The sequence below is a fragment of the Cornus florida genome, unplaced genomic scaffold, assembly GCF_030987335.1.
Source record: "Cornus florida cultivar Cherokee Brave unplaced genomic scaffold, ASM3098733v1 CherokeeBrave_3.0.0_Hap2_Chr03, whole genome shotgun sequence".
Classification (NCBI taxonomy): domain Eukaryota; kingdom Viridiplantae; phylum Streptophyta; class Magnoliopsida; order Cornales; family Cornaceae; genus Cornus; species Cornus florida.
Window position 1 is genome coordinate 3291585 of NW_026775573.1, and position 25975 is coordinate 3317559.

A 25975-nucleotide genomic window follows, 5' to 3' on the forward strand; every position below is an offset into this window, starting at 1 on the left:
GTAAAAAAATATATAGTTCAGGGGGGTTTCTTGCACATATCCCAATAGTTCAGGGTTTTTTTTTGCAACTTTTATAGTTCAGGGGAGTTTCTTACACATACACCAATAGTTCAGGGGGGTTTTTTGCAACTTTTATAGTTCAGGAGGATTTCTTACACATACCCTAATAATTCAGGGGGATTTAATGCACTTTACCCTTGTTTTGAAGATGACCAATAAAAAGTTCTTGGCAACAACGACTATATATATATATATATATATATAATTGAATGTGCATATTATTTGACTTGACTAATAAATTCTTCTTGATTATAAGTTTTCATAAAATAATTTTTTTAAATTATTCATTAAGTAAAATTTTATACAATTTTTTTTACTTTAATTTTTCAAAAAAATAAAAAATTATTCTTAAAAAACAGACTAGAGAAACTTTAGAGAGAGTGCTAGCTATACTCCTCCACTATACATTGAATTGATAATAATTATTGATACTTCTTATAATAATTATTAATAAGAATTTAATTTTAGTGTCTCAAAAAGTATCAAGTTTAAAGTTATGTGATTAGAAAAATATCATCTTTATTACCGAATATCTTTTATAAACAACTCAAAGAATATGTAATTTCTTTTAATTTTAATTTTTTTTTAAGGAAATCTCTAAAGAAAACTACACATTATTCCTTCTTCTCCACTACATATTGGAATAGCACAAAAAAATCGTTTAACTATTGTAACATTAATCATCCAAGGACTACGAAATGAAGTAGTGCTATGACAAACAAAATTCTCCAAATAATATAGAGTTATAATTGCTCTGAATGGATTGAGGTCATTCAATTTCATCAAGACACTCATAATATCCATTCATGATGGATTAACAAATTAATGTTATCTTACGCTGTTCCCAGTACTACCTAGTAGTTATATAAAAAACCCATAGAGTGTTTGTTTAAAAGGAGACAAATACTATATTTTGGCTCATGGCAACTAATATATCGGGGACGGAAGGCTCAGCGGAGGCGTGTGCCCCTGGTCCTCCCAATAAAATATATATAATTTTTTTATATTTATTTTTTTTTAAGTATGTACGAAAATTATATATAATGCCCTTAAATTTTTTAATTTCTAAAATTATAACTTTTTTCTTCTTTTATTCCTTAAAATTTCAATTCTTGAAAAAAAAAAATTTAATTTCTCTTTTTGAATCAGACTCTAATTGTTTTTCTTTTAAATTTATTTCAATTTTCTTTCTTTTCTTTTTTCTTCTTAAATTTTTTTTTATTTTTTATTTTTTAACTGTGCCCTTTTGAATTGAAATCATGTGGAACTTTTATTAGAGGTTAATTACTTGCTAGGCATACCTTTTAGCCCACCATATCAAGCATACCTTATCTAATTTTTCATTATTAATATTTGTCATTCACTCATTTGACTTTACCATTTGACTCTTCTCGAAACTCGGTTATTAATTGTTTTGCGTATTAACATCATTGAAGGCGTGTCTATTTAAAGCAGTGTCAATTATTTAAAGCGGTGTCAATTATTTTTCAGAATATACATCAACGATATTTAAATCGTCATTCAAAAAAAAAATTCCCCTCAGTCACATTTCTATAAAGTAAATTAAAAGATAAAAAAGTCCAGTTTTCACTTTCCACATTCTTTTACTTCACATCATACTGCTTTCCCGCACAAACCAAGCATGTAGTAAGAGTTAATTTCCTATGATTGTCTTTCCTTCTTACTTTATGCCAAACTTCATAACATTTGAGAATCTCCACAGTAAAATCTTAATGATTTTATAAAACCATTATTGATTCCAGCGCTTTGAAATGAGACAGCTGTCCTTATCCATATTATTTTAATTGTCCATGTTGAACACCGAACAATTGAAATAACAAAAATAATAGATCGTCGAGTGTAATAGTCCTCCATCCAAAATATTGGGAAAAAAAGTAGGAACATAGAAGCCATACTTTGTTTCATGATGATACAGAAGAGAAACAAATCTTGAGAACTACCATTTTTGAATAAATTTCCAAACTGAAATACTGAAAAATATGAGCAATTTAGTTACTTGTTATCTCAATCGAATTGTACAGCCTAAAATACAATTTCTAATTCAAACAATTCATCAATAGACATGTGTTAACACTAGAGTGGCTTCGCACCACCATTTTCTTGAACAGAATTCACTGGAGTTGAAGTGCCACTCTTCTTGCTGGACTGCCCGGTGATGCTCCTGCCCATGAACTTTCCTGCTTTGCTCAGGCCACTGCCGACAGCGCCAAAGCCACTCCCGACCATCCCGACTCCGGCACCAATGCCACTTCCCACCAGCCCAGCGCCCGCAGTGATACCAGTACCTACCAACCCCACCCCAGAACCAACAGCATCCATCGTACTCCCTATAACTCCTGCCTCTTTCAGTTTCTTTCTCTCTTCTAGGATCCTCTTCTCTGCTTCCAGAGCTTCAAGTTGTTCTTCCTTGTTAAATTCATGATACAGCACCTGAAATTCCGTTTTCCTAGTTAAGCAACAAGAAGTGCATGCTTTCTTGAGATGCACAATATCAAATACAGAAGCGAAGCAATGCCATGAAATTTTAGCACAAGTTTTTCAGCATATAAAAAGCAAGGAGACCCTATGTCATCAAGCAAATAAGATAAAGGAAAGAACAATTGTTGATAAAAAGATACAGGAAAGACCATACTGCACCTTAAGTGTAACAGTTCCTCTATCCTTCTTATCTTTTATTTTAAGCATGTCAAATGACGGTAGCAGTCTTAGTTCAACCTCTTTTAGTTTTTCAGCTTCCAGCTCAATCAAAGGTAATTTCACCATTCCAAGTCGCTTGTCTCCCCCAATGTCTTCATCAAAAACCTGTTTGAAAGATCCGTGAACATGCGCGTATCAGGGTAAAAACAATTAGAACCTTTTGGCAGTTTCAAGGATCAAATGACAATTTCAGTTAAAAACATGAGCAGCTTTTTGAAACTAGTAAGACATGGCCAATGTTTATCTGTGACTCTGCAATACAGAAAATGTTAAAATATCTTGGCCTAAGCCACAAAAAAGAGGGAGAAGGCAAAAAAGAAAAAAATGCAAGCCTCACCACAAGTTTTGAAGAATCAAACAATTTTATCAACACAAATGTAAAACGGTGATAGACAACTGTTTTAGCTCCCCAAGAATATTACCTACATAATTTATGAAAGTGCGGGTCACTCTGTCATTGCAAAAGCTCAGGCTTTAGGCCCAACCATGAGGTTTGACCATGAGAACAGCCCACTCCATGAAAATAATGCTAAAGCTTAGGACTATACCAAGATTATCCATTCCAAAACCCACTGGCGGCACTCACTATGGATAATGGCTTTTACCATACAGAGAATCTATAGCCTGAATGCCATAAATATTTCAACAACTGAAGAAAAAATAGAGAGAGAGAGAGAGAGATTATGTAATCAGAACCTCAAACCATGGCAAGGATTTACAAGGTATGAAAATATTGCAAGGAAGGATACAGAAAACCAACAGTTACAGCTTGTGGGACAGAACTGTAGTCAAAGAAAACATCCCAAAAATAATAAGGATACAGCAAAGGATATTACAAATTATTTTAAAGAACTTCTCTTCCGGGACTTTCACTATAGCAAGGTAATTTTTTAATGATAAGTCAAAATAAACCATATTCAGCAACCTTGCTCATTAATGCTGTGCAACTATCTAAACATTCGAGTCTAAGTCATTGCCACAAAGATCCAAGTCCTGGCTCCAAACCACAAAAGTGCTTTCCATGACATCAGAAACTCTTATCAAAGTTCTTATTTTCAGTGTTAAATTTTCACTACTTAACCCAGCCAAAGTTCTAACCTGTGTGATTGCTCCCACCATCCTTCAGCTCCCCTCAGTTCACAGCAATAAAGTTCTGAGAGGCCTACCTTAGCCAAGGAAGGATTATCAAGTGTAGGTACTTGAATATCATTACGTACAAAAGCCATCATATCTAACTTGCTCTCTGAAATGCAATTCCTATAAGGTTTAATTAATTTATTTTTATATTCGTCCCTTTTTTCACTACTTAAATTTAGCACAATATCAACTACAGAAAATGTAGACAAATAAAAAACACCTGAGACGGAGACACTGAGGCTGTTTTACTTGACAATCAATAGTGAGGCACCATACTTAGAATTGGCAATAGGGAGAATAGAGAGTGTCCAAGCAAAAGAGGAAGGGTATAGTAGAAGAAAACCTCTATAATAAGCGACTGTGTCTCCTTGTCTTCTGCAATCAATTCAAATGTTTGATCCCAAACAGGATTCAGGTTGTTATCAACAACTTTTGTTTTGACCTTGAATAATGGTCGGATGTACACAACCACATAAGGATCAGATTTCCCAATCATTTCCATATTCTTCAGATCATTTGCCTTCACTACTGTTACTGTAAGATTGCCCTGTGGTTTAAGCTCTAATTCACTGCGTGACAGACAAAAAGAAGAGATAGTTAGCTCCATATTCCCATCATGGTGCTGTGAATCACTCCCACGTAAAGAGAATAAAAAAAGTGTTGCTAAAGGAAGGAAGAGAGGGTTCAATTGCTTTTAATACATTTTTGTACATTTTTGCATTTTTTGCAATATTCACTAAATTATTGCTTTAGTTCACTAAATTAGTGCATCGTGGGAGTTATCATGAATGGGAGTGATCGAGTGTATCATGCATGCAGCCACCACATTCTAGTTATATAAATTAAGACTACTAGTAAATATTACTTTAATTCAATCATTTTTAAGGATAAACAAAGACTACAAATTGAATAAGAGAATTAGTGTGATCCAATTAGCATCACATTGAGCTTCATAGTCAATATACCAGATTTTGCTGCTTAGATGAAGTTCCCTTATTTACCAATTTTCTGTTGGAGTAACCACATGGGATTGAAAGAAGAAAACACATATAGTTATATATCAATTTTGTATAATCACATTACTCAACTGATGATGTAAAATAAAAGGAATAATCAGAAACAAGAATCGTCAGGAAACAACAGTTCTTGAATCAAAATAAAGAACACAAATACCTTGTATCAATAGGTCCACCGATTGGAACGACAATCCTGTGGGGCCATTGGAGCATATCTGTAATGATTGAATTTACAGTATCCTAACCAAAGTAACAAAATGAAAACAAATGAGTTTAAGCACCAATAACTAACAGTTCACACAAATAATGACGGTACAGCATTTTGATACCCTAATCAAAACTTACATCAATCATATCTGATATTCCAGGAATGGCAGTTAAACTTCCACCAACAGCCTTCAGAGTATAATCAATTCTAGGCTTCGGCTGATTAAACACAAGAGAATTAGTCCTTTCAATAGTAAATGTGAGTAATAGAAATGCTAACAATTACAATGTAGCTTTGTTTGCTCACTGTATAACAGAGTGCCATCTCACTTCTAATCCGAGATTTACATTCATAAACTTAATATTTGCAAGTTTTAACATCATACTCAATAACACCAACAAGTTACTTGATTATCAGGATAAAGATCAAAATGATAACTTCATTCAGCAAGGAAAAACTTCAAAAGATTTTACTGAAACCATAAAAATGGTCATTTAGCATATATTAAGTGGGAAAAAATCGTAAATCGGTTCTATATCTGAAGTACATTTTTAGAAGGATAATAAATTAGTCAATCATAGCCAAACAACAATCCTATCGCAAAATAAATCCACAAACTTTAGCCTCCATTTGATTGAAGGATTTGAAATAGGTGGATTTAGGTTCTGTTAGGAATTAGAGTCTTTTTTTGGTAAGTAATTATAAATTAGAGTCTTGCGTTGGCGATTTCCTACTGAAGTCTGAAGTGGTAAAATAGTTGTATATTTGAATTTTGAAGTAATATGTTTATGTTTTGTGATAAAACAAATGCTATCTATGACTAAACATATTCCTTTTTCTGTTGCATATGTTCATCTCAATTCCCTCCATTACCAAGATAACACTGTTTAGTGTGCTCATGTGTTTTACAAGATAAACTCCATTGAATCTAAATCTAATGGAAGAAAAGTAAATTAACTACGAAACAACTTAACTCCAAAGATCATTTGAATACTTCTTTCCATATCATTCGCTTGTCTTGTGTATTGTCATCTTAGTTCAGTTATGATATTTAACAACTTAAAGTATTCACATATGCATTAGACTGAGAGTAAAATAAAACAAATACAGTATATATATATATATATATATATATATGTGGGTTTAGTGCAAAAAAAACCCTCACTATATATATTGTTCAATTAAACAAAAGAATGAACATTAATTATCTTAAGCAGCCACACCCTGTAACGTCTCCAAGGTATTCATACTTAGGTATAATAGTTTTGTCAATATGCCTGCCAATTGATTTTCAGTGTGAACTTGTTAACTTTTTCTAAGTTTATTATATTTTGTTCCACACAGTTGACAATAAATTGATGTTATAGACAATAAAATAGTATCAGTGAGTTTACAGAAGAGAAGTGTCGATGCATATCCAACTTTGAAAAGGACTAAAATCACAATAATTATAGAATTTTTTTTTAGAAAGAGCTGGTTGCCCATTAATACGAAATTCGTCAAGGTTTGGAGAAAAAAAAAAAACAGACACAGAGAGATTCAAAAGAGCTAGTTGAAAATTTTACTTGAATTTCTTTCACACGATGATTTGGTCTGAATTCATATTTAGGTATCTTGATAACTATGATAATTTAGTAAAATGAACATTGTCGAGACTCAAATCACTTTAGTTTAAGTTGATTATTAAGTTTACTTTGACATACAAGGAAACAAAATTTAAGATATTTGTAATCGTTAAAAAGTGAATTAAACTTGTCTTGACTTTTATTTTTTAATAAACTTAATTACTACGACTCATATTTTGTAAAGTCGTGTGTTTTTATAAAAGTGTGGTTACGTTATTTGATAACAATAAAGTTTTCTTGTGCATGATAACTAAGTTTGTCTATATTTTTTATATGAAAATATGCTCTAAACAGGTAGACATATGTTTAAGCCAATAGACATATGTTAGAAAGAGCAGGTTGCCCATTAGCGTGAGAGCTGTCAAGATATGGAGAAATCAACCGATTGGATTTCTGAGCAAAAGAATGAACAACTATTGGAGAAGCGCATTTGTGAGGAGCAAGTTAGTTGACGAGCAAACGGACGGTCTGGAGACATGAGTGGAAAGTTTAGCATCAGTCTAAGTCAATAGATAACTAACGGTTCTAGGGTTTGGGAACTGTAAACCTAGTTGTAAAAAATTTCTCATACGGTGGATTGTTTCTAACTAAGCTATGTCCCGTAAAAATTTGGTGTCTCTGCTCTACTTTCCTTTTTATTTGTGCATTATTGTGGATGTAATGAATTAATTTGAAATACGGATACAAACTAAAATTCAAATCCACCCCCCCCCCCCCCAAGGTCTAAGTCACTGCTCATACTCTGTCACATAAGAGCCTTGAGTAAAGATCTCACAGTTTAAGAAGTTCAATTATTAAGAAGTATGCCTTGGATTTAAAAAAAAATTAATTTAGATTTAATTTTTAACAAAATGCACAGATTCACTTGAGAGCCCTATTAATGATCGCATTTAGTTTCATAATATTATAAAATAAAATAAAAAGACCAAAATTTAATTTTTGTATATATAAAAACCTAATTTATTATTTTTTCATTGTAGTGTCTTACCAATACCTGATCCCTTTTTTTCAGATATGCCATATCGCCGTACCCATGTCCTATCTGTATCTGTGCTTCCTAGCATGGAACCATTTATTTGAACCATAAACTCATCATATATGAGTTTTATATATTGGGCATTTATCGTATTTTACCAGATCCATGAAACCCAACTTTTTTGTGAGCTAAAAAAAATGTATATCTAAATCATATTCAACTCTCTGACAATGTAGCATCTTACCATATACATACTGAACTAACTAGCATGTAGTTAATGACAACTGAAAATAACTGAAAGTCTTCACCCACCAAATTGCAAGCACTACAACAAATAAGCTCAAGATATACCTCAGAAAGCAGAGCAACAACGACAGCAGATATGCAAGGAATCTCTTCAGAAAGTTGGAAGATAACACGAACAACAGTGAAAACCTGAAGGTCCTTGAACTACAACCAATAGTGCGATGACATTATAAAAAGCAATATTGTTCTATATAATATGATTTAAGTAGAAAATGATAACAATAAAAAAGCAATGAACCTTAAATAGAGAGAAAAACAATTCAAATAAAAACTAAACAATTAGTAAACCAACCTGAATGGGTATTGAAGCAACAAGTGCAGCTTCAACACCTAATATGATGTTTGGATCACCACCCCATCGGAAGTCAATATCCATAGTGATCTGACCTTTGTTAAGGCTCTGAACACGGATACCTGATTAATTATACAATTAGGCGCACAAAAAATGTCAATAACAAGAAATATACAAAAGCATGGTGAACTCACACAGTGGAAATATTTGAACGGGTCAACAGAGTCATGATGTAATACATTTTGGCTCTAATTCTTAATTATTCTTGCCTCGTGTTTTTATTAAATCTTGAGTTGACATTGATATATATGTAATTTGCCTTCTTCTTTTTTTTTTCCTTTAAAATGAGAATAAGATAAAGCTATATGCAGCATAACTCAATAGCCAAGCTAAACAGGCAGAACAATTTTGTAGGTTGATTTGGTGTGGTTCATAAGAAGTGGGTCCAGTTCAAGGTTAGTTGGACTCACACAAGAAATATACAAAAGCATGGAGAACTAACACAGTGGAAATATTTGAACAGGTCAACAGAGTCGTGATGTAAAAAAATTTTGGATCTAATTCTTAATTATTCTTGCCTCATGTTTTTCTTAAATCTTGAGTTGACATTGATATATATGTAATTTGCCTTCTTTTTATTCCTTTAAAATGAGAATAAGATAAAGCTATATGCAGCACAACTCAATAGCCAAGCTAAACAGGCAGAACCATTTTCTAGGTTGATTTGGTGTAGTTCATTACAAGTGGGTCTAGGTCAAGGTTAGTTGGACTCTTGATTAAAGCCAATCCACACGAACCAAAACAAGCCTCGCCGAAACTGAGAATGCAAAAGCAATTAATCATATGACCTTATGAAGAAGGTATCCAAAGCCCAAGAAATCTTGATACTCCATTAGGCTACATTCTTTACATTAATGACATTCAAGAAGTTAGAAGAATGAAATACATCTTTCTCAAGTGAGACTGACAGAGAACCATCAAAATACTTGCAGCAGGGCCAACCAATGGTGTCAAAAGCATAACCCTGTGATGGAAGATACTAATTACAGGAACTTTTGCCATGCATCATTTACTAAATAAATCTCAAATACCGGTAGCATGAGTTTTTTTTTTTTTTCCTAAATCGGTAGCATGAGTTAAATTTAACTTGCATGAAAATGGTAGATTTGCTGGCCATTCATGGACGTGATGTATGCAAGAGTATAAGGAACCAGGTATTACATATGCTAAGCAAAATATTGTTATGTTGTAAAATGACTGCCTGTTAATACATACCTTCAATTTTGGGTGCCACAGTTCCAAGAGTCAGTTTGCTGAACTTCAAGGAAGTAATCCCTGGAGGTCGATACTCTTCCAACAGAGGTTCAACAGATTCTTTTATTATCGCTGTGGCTGCCTGAAAATGAAGACAACAAACATTCTTAGGATTTCTTTCTGGATTGAGGGGTGGGGTAAGTTAAAATTTGAACCATTGAAGTAAAAACAAGAGGACTGCTGGTAACCCAAAATAAAAATGAAATAGATTACAGCAATGATGCACTAATAGATCTTATGATCTAATCAGATATTAGATGATGGCAGAAAGTTCCTCTAAGCACAAATTTCTTCATCAAATTATCTCTTTATTTACTTATCAAAAAAAAAAAAAATTATCTCTTTGTTTAAACTTTCTACACAAGCACATAGACATTGAAAAATAATGTTACTTACAATAGATTTGCAATGAAATTAAATTCTAGTGCAAGGCATATTGTTGATGTTTATGTTGTTTCCTCTTTTCTCTATTCCTCTAACTTCAAGAATGCAACACCCCCTTAGTGGACAATATCGATTTAGAAAATGAAAGCAACAACCAATATACAGACAATATTACTCTTGCTTTTGGGAATGAAATGATATAGTAGAGGCCACATTCCGGACAAGGGAGGTAAGTGTAATCTCTAAAACATAAAGGAGGTCCATATAACTTCACTTCTCCTCAAAGGAAGTCAGTGTAATTAACTCTTTTGCAGCGTGAAATGGGGGTAGAGGAGGATGAGGTTTTAAGTGAACGAAGGCTATAATGCAGTGCTTTATAGAATGCAGCAACCCCTTAGTGGACAATTTCAATTTAGAAAATGAAAGCAACAACCAATAGACAGACAATATTACTCTTGCTTTTGGGAATGAAATGATATAGTAGAGGCCACATTCCTGACAAGGGAGGTAAGTGTAACTTCTGAAACATAAAGGAGGTCCATGTAACTTCACTTCTCCTCAAAGGAAATCAGTGTAATTTACTCTTTTGCAGCGTGAAATGGGGGTAGAGGAGGATGAGGTTTTCAGTGAATGAAGGCTATAATGCAGTGCTTTAAAGAAGTATAAATAGGTAATATTTATAGAGAAATTTATAAAGAAAGTTTGCAAGAACAATTATAGATCTCATTGAAAGAAGACAAAAATAATGTACAGTTTAAACAGTGTAATAATCTCTAATAACCACAGGAAATACGTTTCTGCTTTAATTATTAGTTATTTGTGTTTTGAGATTGGTGGGTAAGGTGCCACCAGAGAATACCAATCTTCACTAGGACCAGAAGGATCATTCACACTATCCCATTAACATTTCTTAAAGCTAATAAATATCAGGTATCTTATACTTTTTTTTTTTTTTTTTTGATAAGTATCATGTATCTTATACTATTAATTATGTGCATGATAAGCGCTGAATATTTTTGCATATTCGAGCCCTCAAACGTGCACTTGTTAATGCCTTGGTAATACCTATATCTCGGTTCTTATGTTTGTTTTTGTTTATTTGCCATTTGTAGGTCTTTACCCGAAGAGATGGACAATTCTATGGATTTGAAGCTTACACTGGTATTCCCAATGCTTAAGGAGATGTTCCGGACCTTCCAAGTCAATTTAGGATTCAACCGGGAAGATTTGGAGGAAAAAGTGCCCTAAAGCTCGAGCTCAGCTCCCTAATGCTCGAGCATTTCCAAAAGCTTGAGCATTAATTCTCAATACTCGTACACTTGTCAAAGAAAAGGAAAAAAATGGCTAATTGTTCATATGCTCAAGCATTGCCATCAAGAGCTCCAGCACAACCATCCAAAGCTCGAGCACTCTCAAGCTCAAATCCTCCTGGGAAGATAAAAAGACGCCACACAAATCTTGGAAAATGGCTCGAGCACAAGGGTTGAAAGCTCGAGCGCTCTCGAGCATAATTATACCTGGGGAATACCAAAAGACGCCATGTTTTCTCGGATAAAATAGCTCGAGCACAAGAGTCTAATGCTTGAGCATAAACCTCAAAAGCTCGAGCATTGCCTTTCAATGATCGAGCACAAGCCAAAGCTCGAGCACTAAAGATGAAAGTTCGAGTACAAGACACTTAGAAGTTTCCAAAAGTTGCGGGAAAGTTATGATTCTCTTATACTTTGTTTCCTTATGGGTCTAATTATCCCCAAAGGCTGTAAAACCCATCCAATAGGGATTGGGACTTGATCTCCACTATAAAAGAAGATGAGAAGACGCAAAGAGGAGCTCGTTGTCGGCTTAGGGTTTTCAAAGTTCTCAATGAAGATTGAAGAAGACGATCTTAAGAAGAATTGCAATCCATGGAGAAGATTTCTGCAACAACAACGATGCTATCTCTCATCTCTATGAGTAACTAAATCATCTCTTAGGGCATTGATGTAACCCTAGACAAAGTAGCATGGTTTGATTGTCCTTAACTTTGGGGGTTTTCTATGACTTATGTATATTGATTGCATGATTGTGAGCAATTGACTTAGTTGTACTAAGTAATTGGGTTTTTAATGATTAAAATCATTTTTAATGAAATTAATCTCGTCTTAGAATTGATCTCGTTATAATTGAAATCAAACTTCTATTTTATGTGATTATCGGAGTAGTGATCATGCAATGGTACTTAATGAATGTGTGAGTGAATATTTTAATAATCCATGCTAAAAGAAGACCGGTTGTACCACACCATATATTAGAATAGTTAGGTACACAATTCATGCCAACCAGAGATGGGTTATGGTTTAATGTTTATTCATAATTATTCTTTTTAATTGAATTATAACGTGCTTGTAGTCATTCAATTCCCGAATATACAAAAGAGTAAATTCCCCGATAAGTTGAGACAATTGACCATAATACGAGGTTAGCAGTGAAGTCAAGCCCTAAGTCCTTCTTAACTTGATCTTATTCTTTGATAATTTAGTTTAATTTGTTTTCAAAATTGCGTTAGAAATAAAGATATCACAAAATCATCTTTCATTTAAATCAAATAGGGATTAATTTTATACTTGACAATACCATCACGATCCTTGAGGTTCGACACCCTCAATATAGCCCTATCTTACAAGGATTCATTCTATTACAAGTGGTATTGTATAATTGACACACAAAAGTAGATCATATAAAAATAAGCAGAGAAGCTTACATCAGAAACATATGGCCACAGTTTGCTCAACTGCTTATTCAACCATTTCACCTGAAAGAGAGAGCCACAAAAAGAAAACAGGGCATTAACGTGATACATTCACTACCAACAAAATCAATTTAACTTCACGGAATGAACATCTCTTAAACTATTTCATAAAGTAATTCATTTAGGCTTCGCAACATCTTTCACCATTCGTGCTTAAAAACATATACTCTGTGATACTCCAGCTTTAATGAAATTAATAAAGACGATTTGGAGAACTGTACAACACATTCATCACTGTAACAAACCAATATTAGACACTGCAAGGTTCAACAACCAGTAGATCTGATCCGGATCATTATGATTATAGTAGCTAAAATATTGGAGGCAGACTAAATAAAGTAAATGGCCATGATTGTGTAGGAGAAGATAAAAGGAAAGGGGGGAGAATTCCATTCAGAGCTTCAATAGGTAACTGAACAGACAAAAAATATGCTAACCTGTTCATAAACAGGGAAAGATATCCAATCAGGAAAATTATCACCACAAATTTTCTTCAGGTCATCTCTGTTGAGGGACCCAAGGAGTTTTATATCAGCTGCCTGTCAGACAAATGAATAAAATGACGAATTTACACAGTTATAATAAGCAACGGTCATCCAGAAAATGAATGCATATCACAAATAAAGAAGTATTTGCTTAAAAAAGAAGCAACAACAACTAAATCAATTTTGCTAACGTTATATTTGCTAGATAAACTATTAAAAACTACGAAGTATGAACCCATCTAATGTATATGGCCAGAAAACCCTAATCAACAATTCTCTGATAATGGTACTTCCGCAACAGATATGGAGTCAGCAATCAGATAAGAAGGATTGATCAAGCAATATGAACAAGAGAGTCATAACTCATAAGCATAAGTTGCATAACAACTGGTACTAGTCATGGACTGAAGAAAAAAGCAGGTCAGAAAGTCCAATAAAATTCATTCTGTATGCAACTTTCACTAATTTTCCCCACCGTCGCCTAGTCCACTTTTTAATGAGTAATAATTTTTCTGAATTTCTTCTCATAAAAAAGAATTTACTTGTTTTACATTTCAAAGCATACAAAACAAAATCTAATTTTTTTCACTTTTCCCTCCATAAGCAGATATTTTGGGAGAGATTTTATTCAAAATGACTTCATCCTCAAGTTTGAAGCATGTTCCTTCATGAAGTGTTACTGCAACATTCAGAGGTTATTCTTTCCAGTAACTGTTAAATGACAACAATACAATCTAAATTTCCACAGGAAATATATTTTAATCTTCAAAGTGATCATCAGAATCTAATGGCAAATCCCAATTCACAGGACTTCCACTCACTATATTATGACAAAAGAATCCCTCCTCCCTTTTTGATATTGAATTGCTTCCTAGAGATATCATCAAATACTTGAGGTAAATCCAGTCAAAAATAGTTTAAATAGATATTTTATTGTTTACTGCATAAACCTCTTCTCATGGAACAATCCTAAAACAAGTATCCTTTTTAGTTGGCAGATCAACCAGTGCAGCAGCAGTTGGCTTTTTCCTAGTCCAAAATCTATGAGCGTCACATCTATTGCTCAAGTCTTATATTGCAATAACAGTTTAATGTACTGCATACTCTTGTCTAGAAGAATGGCAAGAACTTATGCAGTCAAAACAACAATTAATCCTAACTGAGGTGGTAAAGAAGTCCCATCAACAAAGATTTTTGTCACCCAAAAAAGATCACCTCCGGGGAAAAAATTCAAACACGTTTCTAGGTCCATTTTATTTCCTGACATTCTCTTGGCATACAAAAAATAAAGTAAGTCTTGGCAATCCATCACTATGTATAATTATCAATTTTATCTTTGAAGTAACAGCGACAAATATACTCCTGATATTGAACCATTGCATTGCAAGCAATAGAAATAGAGTACAATTCTCATCACTCACATAGACGACTTAACAGCGAAGGCCAAATATCTCAATTGAACAAGTAAAGAACATCACAAATTGATGAAAATTTGACTAGAAGTAAACAAAATGACAGATTGATAGAAAATTTTGATGAGAGAGAGTAGCGATAGACAATATATATAGATATAGATATAGAGCAAAATCGTCACTGATACTTATACCTTTGCGATTCGTTTGTTGCTTCGATAACCCATCATATGACGCCAACCAGCCATCAACACGATCCCGACGATCGTCCCCATGAAAATTCCAGAAATCAAGCCCATTTTCTAAGATTTTGTATCGATATTTCTGAGAAAAACAAATGAACACGCAAATCAAATCACAAGTCGACATTAAATTGACAGAGAGAGAGCGAGACACTTACACTGAGTTCGAAGAGGAATACAGAGTACACTGACCCAAACGATACGAGCAATTCGGATCGATGTGAGAGAAAACCAAATGGACTAGGCACTCCCTGTCAACCGTTATCAAACCCTCACTTTTGTCTCTCTCCCTCAATAATACCTCCCGAAACGTTACTCTCTCTCTCTAAACGTTACTCTTTCTCTCTCTAAACGTCGCTATCGAATTCGTGTCCTGGGCATTCCCTCCACAAGAATTGTGTAAAAAGGCCTTACAATTAAAGACTGGTAGGCCTTGCCTCCAACTATCAAACTGCATTAAATTTCCGGATTGAAATCCATTGCACGTCCGTTTCGTTTTGCAGTTACACCCCTGACTTTTGTCATAATGATATTATTGTCTCTGTTCACAAGGATAAGAGATTTTTCAAAAGAGGGGTATATAAATTGATTTTTGAGATACGATTGGATTGGGGCTTTTTCACTTTTGGAGTGTGCAGTGAATTAACTTGGGAACTAAAGATAATTTTAGTCTGTTGTGAGCATTTGGGAAAATACTCTAATTGTACCTTTTATGTCTCAAATTAGATAATCACTAATTAATTTGTTTTTAAAAAAAAAATCTTTATATATTTTAACAGTTTCTTGTTGTCGTTGGTTCTATAAAATTTATATTTTAATAAATTTGTTCGAATTCAAATACGAAAAAGCTTACTATATTCTCAGTATTCCTACGTACACAATATCTGCACCAGTGAGTGCAGTGCATTCAAAGATCACAAATTCAAGTATTGTAATTATTTTTTTATTTGTCTTTCATATTCAAAAACCAAATAGAGAAAAGTATGGAAAAAATGTAAAAGGGTTTGCAAGGTAAATGTTTTGCCTCGAAACAATGGGACCGAAATAAAAATAGATTAATTTGTTGAAGATATATTCTTACAAGTATTCTTTCTTCATGTTACTCAATATATATATATATATATATATATATATATATATATATATATATTTTCCTAAAAATAAAATAAAAAGATCTTTTCCTCAATACTAGCACCTATAAGTATTAGTTCAAATGATATAGTCTTTTCTTTTTAAAGAAAAAATTGAGTGTTGGAGTCTTTATTAAGATAATCCCGTAAGTGTTGGAGTCTTTATTAGGAATAGCCGGGCATCTTACCATTTGAGACATCATTTTTTAAAACTAGTGGATAACAGCTTGTGCCTTGTGCAAGTATGGAATATGTTTTATCACCATTGAAGGAATCAGCTGGAGTCCTTGTGAAGGTAAAAGTCACACATACAGCCATTGACAAGCTTCACATATTCACATATTAGGCTCTTGCAAACTTGAAATTTAAGTCAAAGAATCAATTATATATTTTTCGAATGGCTCAACAAAACAAAAACGAAAGAACTATAAAGAGGCCTTAATTTTCACTTTATAATTACTAATAGAACTTTATGAAAGTGAGAAATTCTTTGTACTTACTCTCAACTTCCAATTGTGTCCGCTGTTGTCCAAATGGCTTTTGTTTCACGCGTTTTGTTTGGGCTTTTAAAGTAGTTGGAAACAAAATGGCATTTTGATTTATTACATTGTCATTCTCAACCAAAAATAATAATAAATTAAATTAAAAGTCTGAGTCTTGCATTTCTACACCAACCCAATACATAAATCGTGAATGTGAACACGAGGCCACCTAACACTAGAACGAGAAATATGTATAAAGTGAGTGGGACGAAAATGCAATTGTAAATGTTGAGATAGTTGTTCAAATAATAAATATTATAAAAATTATGTAATAAAATACAATGCAACTAGTAACTACAATATTTTTGCATCGTACTTTAGGCTTTTGGGATAAGCCAATAAAAAGAATCTAATCACAAAAATTACATGATTAATAAAAAATTATAGACTAACAGTAACATACATGATTAACATACATAATTAATAAAAAATTATAGACTAATGGTAACATATTTACCTAGTGTGACTCAGTAGTATTTTTTCAAAATAAATGATGAGAATTTAAGTCCTTAAAAGGGCAAAAAAATGAATGTATGAGTGCGTGTAAGTATTGGGGCGATTTTAAGTGAGTTTATCTACCCGATCAAAAATTCTTGTTCTTGCCCGATACCGATTTAAACAGGACGGGTACTTGCGGGACAAAAATATATATTAATCCCTAGAAAAAAATACTCAATGCCCAAATTTAATGCAAACTAATATGGTTTTTAGTTTCGATGGGGAGAAAGCAATTTAATACACGAGTGCACCAAGAAATTGAGAAAACCATTAAGCATGAGGTATATCATTTCCATTGGTTTTTTTTCCCTGGTAAAAATATATATCTTCTAGTGAAAAAAACAAGAAAATCAATCGTGAGAAATATCACATTATCTCCGCAACCAAACATACCCACAAATCCAAACAACTTTGACTATATCTCCCTGTCTGACCAGCCGACACATGTACTTAAATTATAAAGTTGCCCACCAAATCACCAAAATGACAGGGTCTACTTTTTCTACCTTCACACTAACAAAAAAGCACCTCCGTATAACAGAACAAAAACAACCCAGCGCACGTTAGCACCACTACCACCATTCGGCTGGTTGCCGACAACCGTGATAGGCGGCGATAGAGCATCATTCGACGACGGAGGCTCCACGTAGGGCGGAGGCGGAGGTTGGTTGAGGCTCGGTGGGAGGCCGAGCCCCTGGTTCACCGTGATCTCGAAAGCCATGCCCTTCTGGCACTGCACGCCGTCGTCGGCGTCGGAGAAGTAGTAGTTCGGACCTTTGATGGTCAACGGCACGGCGATGGCCAATGCCTGGCTGAACTGGTTGCTCCCTCCGTTGTACTGGAACGTGTCGGTATCCAATGAATCGTCGATACTGCAGCTTCGGTAGGTCGTCTCGTTGTAGGTTTGGATCACCGTTAGATTCGTATTCGTGTTGAATACTACACATCACGAGGAAAAAGATTAAAAAAAAAAAGTCACGATTAAGTAATTTATTGTTTGGTTGTTGAGAAAATTAACCAATTCATAATTGACTTGTGATTTGAATTGGTCTTGATACAGCTAGCAAAGAAAGGTATCAATAATAAAGTACAAATTTCAACTGGTTCTACAATGTGTGTGTATTTTATTCGAAAAACTGCATATGACACGGAGAGAGTTGCTCTGTTTGGTTCAAGAATTTGGGAGGAGGAAATAAGACTCATCTGATATCCAGTTTAAAATCCAAGAAAATAGAAAGATTAATCGCGAGAAGGAATGAAGCATTTATACTGAGCTAAATTTACGTTTTCCCTTTCCCCTCAATTTTCTTTGCAACCAAACAGGGGTAAATTAAGTTCGACTTTAATTGAAAATATTAAGAAATAAAAATTGATGCTTGGATTAGCTAATCAAAAGTTACTTTCTGTTCTCTTCATTCCTTGCATTTTCTCGGTTACCAAACAATGAACACTCACGCTTAATCTTCGACCGAGCACATGGCGAAAATATACTATATTTGATTTTCGACCACCACATCAGAAGCTGGTTTTTTTTTTCCCCCTTTTTTTCCCCTCCATTTTCTTGGTAACCAAACGAACAGTTTATGAAAGAGAAAAGTGTGCTATGAGTTTGAATTTACTTACTCAGAAAGTCCCCGAGATTGAAGGTTTGATTGGCGGCCCAAGAAGAGTAATTGGTGGCGGAGGAGTTGGCGGAGAGGTTGAAGAACCACCCGGCTGTGCCACCAACAGTGTGGTTGGTGTATGCGGTTGCAGGGGTGTCCGATGCAACTGCAGTGATCAAAAGAGCCATGACCGTCAGATACGCCGTCGTCGCCGATGCCATGGCCGGTTAGCTGAGATTTGGATCGTTTGATCTGAAATCGGAGGTGGGTGATGATTGTGATTACTGATTCGACGCGTTTTATCAAACCGGGGGTAAGGTATTAATAAGGGACGGTGTGTACTGAATAATGGATGTTACGAAGCCCCAGGAAGGTGAGTGTGCCGTTTTTTGTGTTTGGGCACATGGCATCATAGGTCTGATCCTATTTTTATTTTTTGTTTTTGTTTCGAAAATTAATTTTAGCATAAATTGGATAAACAAAAAATCGTAATTAAGCGGGCTTAAACGGACTACAGGGGTGATGTGAGACAATTTTTAACAAATCCAATATAGATTAAAGGGTATTTAGTATTATTAAATAAATAAATATATATATATATATGTTTATTATATTGTATGTTATATTAATTATTTATTGAATTAGATTAAATATAATAATTATTTATTATGTAATTTATTTAGCGCACCATTTAATATATTAACAATCCTTCATCTCAAATAATTAGATTTATTTTAATCTAAATTTAAATAATTACCATATGTATTAAAACATTAAATCTGATAATTTAGAAATTTTATAAATTATAATTAATTTGATACGATGCAATCTGTCACACCCCACATTTTAACACAAGATAAAAATCTAAGGTATAACTTTCATCAATTCTCAACATACATTTTCCATAATAGAACTACGGTGAATCCCATCATTCAATTTAATAAACATGAGAGTCTGACAAATTTTATACAAATCCATAAATAAAGGTGCAATTCCCTCTAGTAAAACAAAACATCTATGACCACTGAATCAACTCGATAAAATTTCATAAAACATTAACTTGATTACAATAATCATAATAAAGGAAAACCGAGCTAAACTAAATCAATGCACAACGAGCTAAAATCCGTTCCCGTCACGTGTCACCATCACGTTCCTACTCTACGAGCACCTGAAATGTGATAATGGAGTGAGCTCAGCAAGAAATGCTAAACACAATCATCGTTCAGCAAGCTAACCTTACCTTGTATTCCCATATATATAAGCAACTCAATAAATTCATTAATTAAATATGTATATTCTAGTTAATTATAAACTCAATAAATAACCATCATTTATTTTAAGTAAATTGTCCAATAAAGTGATGTAATTCGTATAGTCCCTGACTACCGAAAACACACGTGTGGCTGGATTGTACGTCTACTCCCCAGATGATTCATGATCACGTCCACACAATAAGGGCTCATTCGACCCATTGCCATAATAAAAGGGTAGTGCACTCCCAAATAAGTAGGTCCCTGACCATACCCAAAAGTCATCATAGGGTCAACCCTGACTACCCATTCGACTAATCCAAACTCATCCATTAATTATTAATTATGATAAATTACGAAATATATTATCAATTAATAATTTAAATTAATAAGTAATACACCCAAACACACTTAATATTTTTAGAATAAGAATACTATTTTTCCTTATTTCCTTTAGTTTAAAAATCAATTGAAAAGAATAATAATAAAATATAAAGAAATAGTATTTTATTTTATTTCCTTTAATCAAATTGTATTTTATTTCAATTTATTTTCAATATCAATGAAATATGAAAAATAAGAGTAACTTGCAATCTAACCCAGCCATCACGTGCGTACAAGTCACTGTAATTATGGGCTAAACTCAGATGTATAAAATATCAAATAAACATATGTATAAACAAATGCCATTGATGCACGCATTATCCAGTCCTGCTACGTGATTGACATGAACCAAAGTAATCATGTATACAATGCAATACTCTCTATATATATCAATCACAAACAGACAGTCTCTAAACTCAATTTTCGCAAGTTATATATATATATATATATATATATATATATATATATAGGTAAGAATGACCAAAAAGTAAGAGTATTCAAATTGGTTAATATTAAATCATATAAAAATCCTAATCAAGTTGCAATACTACTGCCAACTATAATCCGATGCATACAATCACTTAAGAATTCTAAAGGCATACTAGATTAAATTTAAGAAAAATTCAAAGTTACACCCTAACCATTCCATCCCAATTAGACTCATAATGTACCAGCAATCCAATCAATATCTTAAGAAATTTATCTATCAACCTGTATCATCAGTAACCTAAATTATGGGACTTTGATTCGGATCATCAACTATTTTATATAACAAGATTAGGATCGTACAATTTCGGTTCAATCAAAAAAAATGCAGACAAGGCTTCAATTCCTAATTCACATGTTCGTTTCTAATCATATATACATATATCCATATAAAGATGCTTGCTTTCATCTACATGCCTACATGAATTATACATACATGTATATATATAGATCCAAAGTTAACATACATAATAGACAATTTATAATTCTATGATCCAGTCCTCGAACCATATCTCATAGACTACATCAGACAAATTGTTCATAACAATAACTAAATATTAATAATCATTCTGATTATTTTGGTGAGATCAATATATCGTAACATGTAGACTTATATTTCAATTTACTAATATAATAGTAACATAACCAATCTTTACAAATTTAAAGAAACCAATAACCAAAGTTCCTGTAATTAAATTTTATCTAATCTTTAATAATAAATAAATCTCGTCCAATTAAATTCAAGACAACAACCTATACAACTATATTATCCTAATCGTCACTGTCCTTAAGAATATTTTTTTCCTACTATTTATTAAAACATACAAGATTCATCAAAAGCAAGTTACAAATATCTATAAGAGTACAATGCAAGATTAACTTGCCTCAAATTTCGTTTCACCTTCCTTTCCAGACAATCGACTATTGAAATATAATTTCTCCTTCTTCTCTAGGCAATTTCTCGGTCACCATCTTTCCTTCTGACTACTACAGACGTCAATATCACTCTCTATATCTCACGCTACTACAGACGTCAATATCACTCTCTATATCTCACGCTTCTCTCTTCATTTCTTTCTTTTTTTTGTTTTACAAAATGATATCTCTGTAGAACTGATACAGCGTGAGTTATAAAAGATAATTATAACTGTAGTTTAGATAGTTTAGGATTCCTTTTTGAAATTTAAATTTTTAAAAAAACTCTAATATCTCTAATATAACATTTAAATACTAAATAAAATATAATATACAAAATTTAAGGATATGTTTGGTACGGTGGATTTGAAGGGGGAGGATAAGATTAGTTATGAGGGAAAGGGAAGAAAAGGGAAGGGAAGGATTATTTTAACCCTCCATTGTGTTTGGTTAGTCAATGAAGGAAAAGAAAGGAAAGGATAATAATTATGTTTGGGAGGAGAAAGGAAAGGGAAGGATAATAATAAATTTACTATTATACCCCCATTATATATATATATATATATATATATATATATAATAAAGAAACAAGAAAAGGAAAGAAAATTTTCTTTCTTGAACAAGGGCGATCCAGATCCGGCTATAGCACCTTCGTTCTTGAAGGTTCCGATCCAGGGCAAATCATTTCAGCCTTCCCAATCTCGGCCTCCATCTCTATTATCGTTCTCAACTCTCTCTCTCTCTCTCTCTACAAGATTCAGAAGTTCAAAACCCAAACCCATATATTTCAGTTTATCTTTCTGTCTGCAAGAATCAAAAATTCAAAACCCGTATCAGTATATCAGATTGTTCAGAAAATCAAAACCCATATTTTTCAAGTTTCCATCGTTGCTATTCCAGTTCGGGTTCGCCATCGCCGCTGTTCCAGTTCGGGTTCGCCGTTGCCCGCCGTCTCTCCATTCTTTCTGCAACTGCTATCTTGTATGTATATTGATTTGAGGGTAAAATTGGCATCATCAACCATTACCTTCCCTTTCCTTCCATTTCCTCCCATTTTTGGGAGGTTAAACAAATCACTGTGGAAGGCTATGCATAACCCTCCAAACCCTTCCCTTTCCTTCCCTTCCCTTCCACCCATTTTACCCAAACACAGTTTTTTAGTTACCCTCCATCACCTTCCCTTCCCTTTCCTCCCATTTCTACTCTACCAAACTGAGCCTAAGGGTTTTACACAATCTATTTACAAGCCTTAATAGGGTAGAACCATCACAAAAGTCATAACTTTTTTAATTGCTAAATTATAAAATAATTTACCGTCACACTTAAATAATTATTAATTTTAAAATGCATTATTGTAATCATTCTTACTTTTCACAAGGTCCCTATTTATTAATTTTCCTTGAATTTATTGTCACAACAGAATAATTAATTTCTTGGGCAGCTTCTAGATAGATTTAGTCAGGAGATGACCGTTGTAATCATACTTATTTTTCACGAGGTCCCTATTTTTTGTTTTTTTTTTTATATATGTAAAGTTCGAATCGAATGAAGTCATTTTCAAGAAAAGCATGAAACTCAGCCCGTGCCAAGCCCACAGCGTTAGGCCCGACCTGAACTCTTGAACAACTGAAACATCTGGGCTCGTTCCTGAGTTCCCAAAATCACAGCCCGGCCCGGCCCTTTATGCACACTCAAACAAAGCATTATTTTGTAAACAAGGACTTCTTCACTTCTTTATTTAAATTTGAGTAGTAATTTAGAGACCAAATTAAATTATAATTTCTTAAATTTTTAATAAACTCCTTAACAATGAAATTTGGGCTGCAACTCAAAGGATTCCAAATACAGTGGATGTTTTTGAGTGTATTGACCATTAATTTCAAATTACATCTATAAACATCAAAATAATAATTGGTCAATGTTTAATTTATAATAGTGTGTTTGTCTTCCTAAGAATTACAGTAATCAGAGGCATCCTAACTTTTTTTCAAGTGCTTGTTTGCTTCCCAAACATTTCATTTGAATCTCAATGATTGATCGAATTTTAATCATTTTTCGTGAATAAGTGTAAGTTTATTAGATAACCATTAATGCTACGTTCGATGTGTAAGAATGAAAATCGAATGAAAATCGAATGGTCATTCTCATTATATTGTTTGATTGTAAATATGAAATGTGTAGGAATAAAATAACAATAACCATTCTATTGTTTGGTTAGACTAATTTAAAATTTAGAATGGAATAAATTTCAAATTGAGTTCTCCAAAATATCTCTCGTAGTAACAAATGAATTAAATTAACAAAATGACATTCTTCTATAATTTTTTAAAAATAAATTGTGGTAGTGGCGGTAGTGGATGGTGGTGGAGGTGGAAAGTGATAGTGGCGTAGGTGGTGGTGTTGGAAGGCGACGGTAGTGGTGGAAGACTGCAGTGGTATTGGTGGAAGGCGGTGACAGTAGTGTGGTAGTGGTGGTGGTGGTGGTGGAAAGAGATACTGGTGCAGGTAGCGGTGGTGGTAGCCAATAGAAGTGATTGTGGTAGTGGTGGAAAGCAATGGAGGTCGTGGTAGTAGTGAAAGGCTGTAACGGTTGTGGCGGTTGGTTGTGGCGGTGGTGGTGGTGGCGATCATAGAAGGTAGTGTCGGTGGCGACAGTGGTAGTGGCGAAAAGATGTGACGATGGTGGTGAAAGAAGGTGGCGACGGCAATGGTGGTGCCAAAAGGCGATGACGACGGTAGAAGGCGATGGCGGTGATGGTGGTGTAAGGCGGTAAGGGTAGAGAAAGGTGGTGGTAATGGCAGTGGTGGAAGGTTGCGGTGGTAGAAGGTGGTGGTGGTGGCGGTGGCAGAAGTGGTGGGGAAAAGTGGTGGGCGATGGTGAAAGTCGGTGGCAGTAGTGTGAAAGGTAGAGGTAGTTGTAGTGGAAAGTAGTGCTGGTTTTTAAACTTGAAATACGAGGGTTTTTGAAAAGTTGATTTTAAAATATATATATATATATATATTTATATGTATAAATGGAATGACCATTCCCATTTTAAATTGCATACCAAATAAAAAAATAATTGAAATTAGCATTCCATTTTATTTTATTACTGCACATTAAACGGAGCACAAAAGTTATTTTAAGTGAACACATGAAATATTGTAAAAACGTGAACCAATCAGTTTATATCCCATCTTAGATTGCACGCTGTTAGGAATGGAATATCGGGTTTGGTTTCAATTTGATGTGATTTCGATGATAACTAGGATGTGAATTGAATATTTAATTAGTTAATTATTCGAATTTAATAATTCATTAAATTAGCAAATCAGATATTAATTATGGCCAATGTGATGACCAAATATAATAAATAATATACTACAAATATATTATATATCATTCACGTTGTTGATGAAAATATTAATAAAAAATGTTATTTAACATAATGTTTTATCATGTATAATACGGTATAGTTTTTCTTCATATTTATAAAATTATTCTCATTCCTATTATTATAATTTTTTTTTCTTAAATTGAAATTCAAATAAGAGAAATCCGATATGATTTCAATAACAGATAATTAAAATCAAATTGAATACGAAATATATTTTGTATCTTATATTTTACATTATTGAATCGGCGGCGGCGGCGCGGCTTTATTAGGCGCCGCAGTTATGATATCTACTGTTTCTCACTTTCTTGTCCCGCCTATCCCTTCTGCTCTGTTTATAAATAACATTACTGATAAATGCAATATAAAATTTGCAGTTTTTTTCCAACTCTGATATGGTTAAATTTATTTATGTGATTCGTGTTTTGACTCCTAATCCTCATTACTTTGAAATATGTATTTTTTTTATATTGTCAACTACCATGGGTCTTTTTTATATCATTTTAAGATATTGTTCTCATTTTCAAAATCAAGAAACAAAAACAATCAAGATTTTGGAAAAAAAACTTGTTTTTAGGCCATTTTCTCTTTCTGATGGACTCTTTATCATTCGAGAAAGTGGAGAACTAAATGTTTCTCAAAAGCAGTAGATTTTCAGAAATCTTGTGAAAAATGTTATCCATTTCTTTGTCATTTTTTAAAAAATCTTCTCACTGGAGATATTCTTCATGTATACTAATATTGCATAGAGTTTTTTTTGCATATCCTTGTTATTGTGTTTTCATTGTTAGTTTCTTTTAGGCCTATTTCTTGAATTTTCTTCATC

General features: G+C 33.4%; 2 protein-coding genes across 2 annotated transcripts; both read right to left on the minus strand.

The window, feature by feature from the left end:
- Nucleotides 1-2010: 2010 nt before the first annotated feature.
- LOC132299080 (calcium-dependent lipid-binding protein) lies at nt 2011-15364 on the minus strand. Its single transcript, XM_059795529.1, has 12 exons — nt 15122-15364; nt 14916-15045; nt 13262-13363; nt 12777-12827; nt 9614-9734; nt 8339-8460; nt 8092-8190; nt 5277-5357; nt 5089-5171; nt 4259-4484; nt 2719-2883; nt 2011-2511 (listed from the first exon to the last, which is right to left on the minus strand). Exons 2-12 carry the CDS (start codon nt 15018-15020, stop codon nt 2155-2157), a joined length of 1512 nt encoding a protein of 503 aa, XP_059651512.1. The 5' UTR covers nt 15021-15045; nt 15122-15364; the 3' UTR covers nt 2011-2154.
- Nucleotides 15365-17391: 2027 nt separating this feature from the next.
- Nucleotides 17392-19152, minus strand: LOC132299081 (early nodulin-like protein 18). The gene is made up of 2 exons (XM_059795530.1): nt 18757-19152; nt 17392-18072 (listed from the first exon to the last, which is right to left on the minus strand). The coding sequence occupies exons 1-2, from the start codon at nt 18956-18958 to the stop codon at nt 17642-17644; spliced, it is 633 nt and encodes a 210-aa protein (XP_059651513.1). The 5' UTR covers nt 18959-19152; the 3' UTR covers nt 17392-17641.
- Between the last annotated feature and the right edge of the window lie 6823 nt (nt 19153-25975).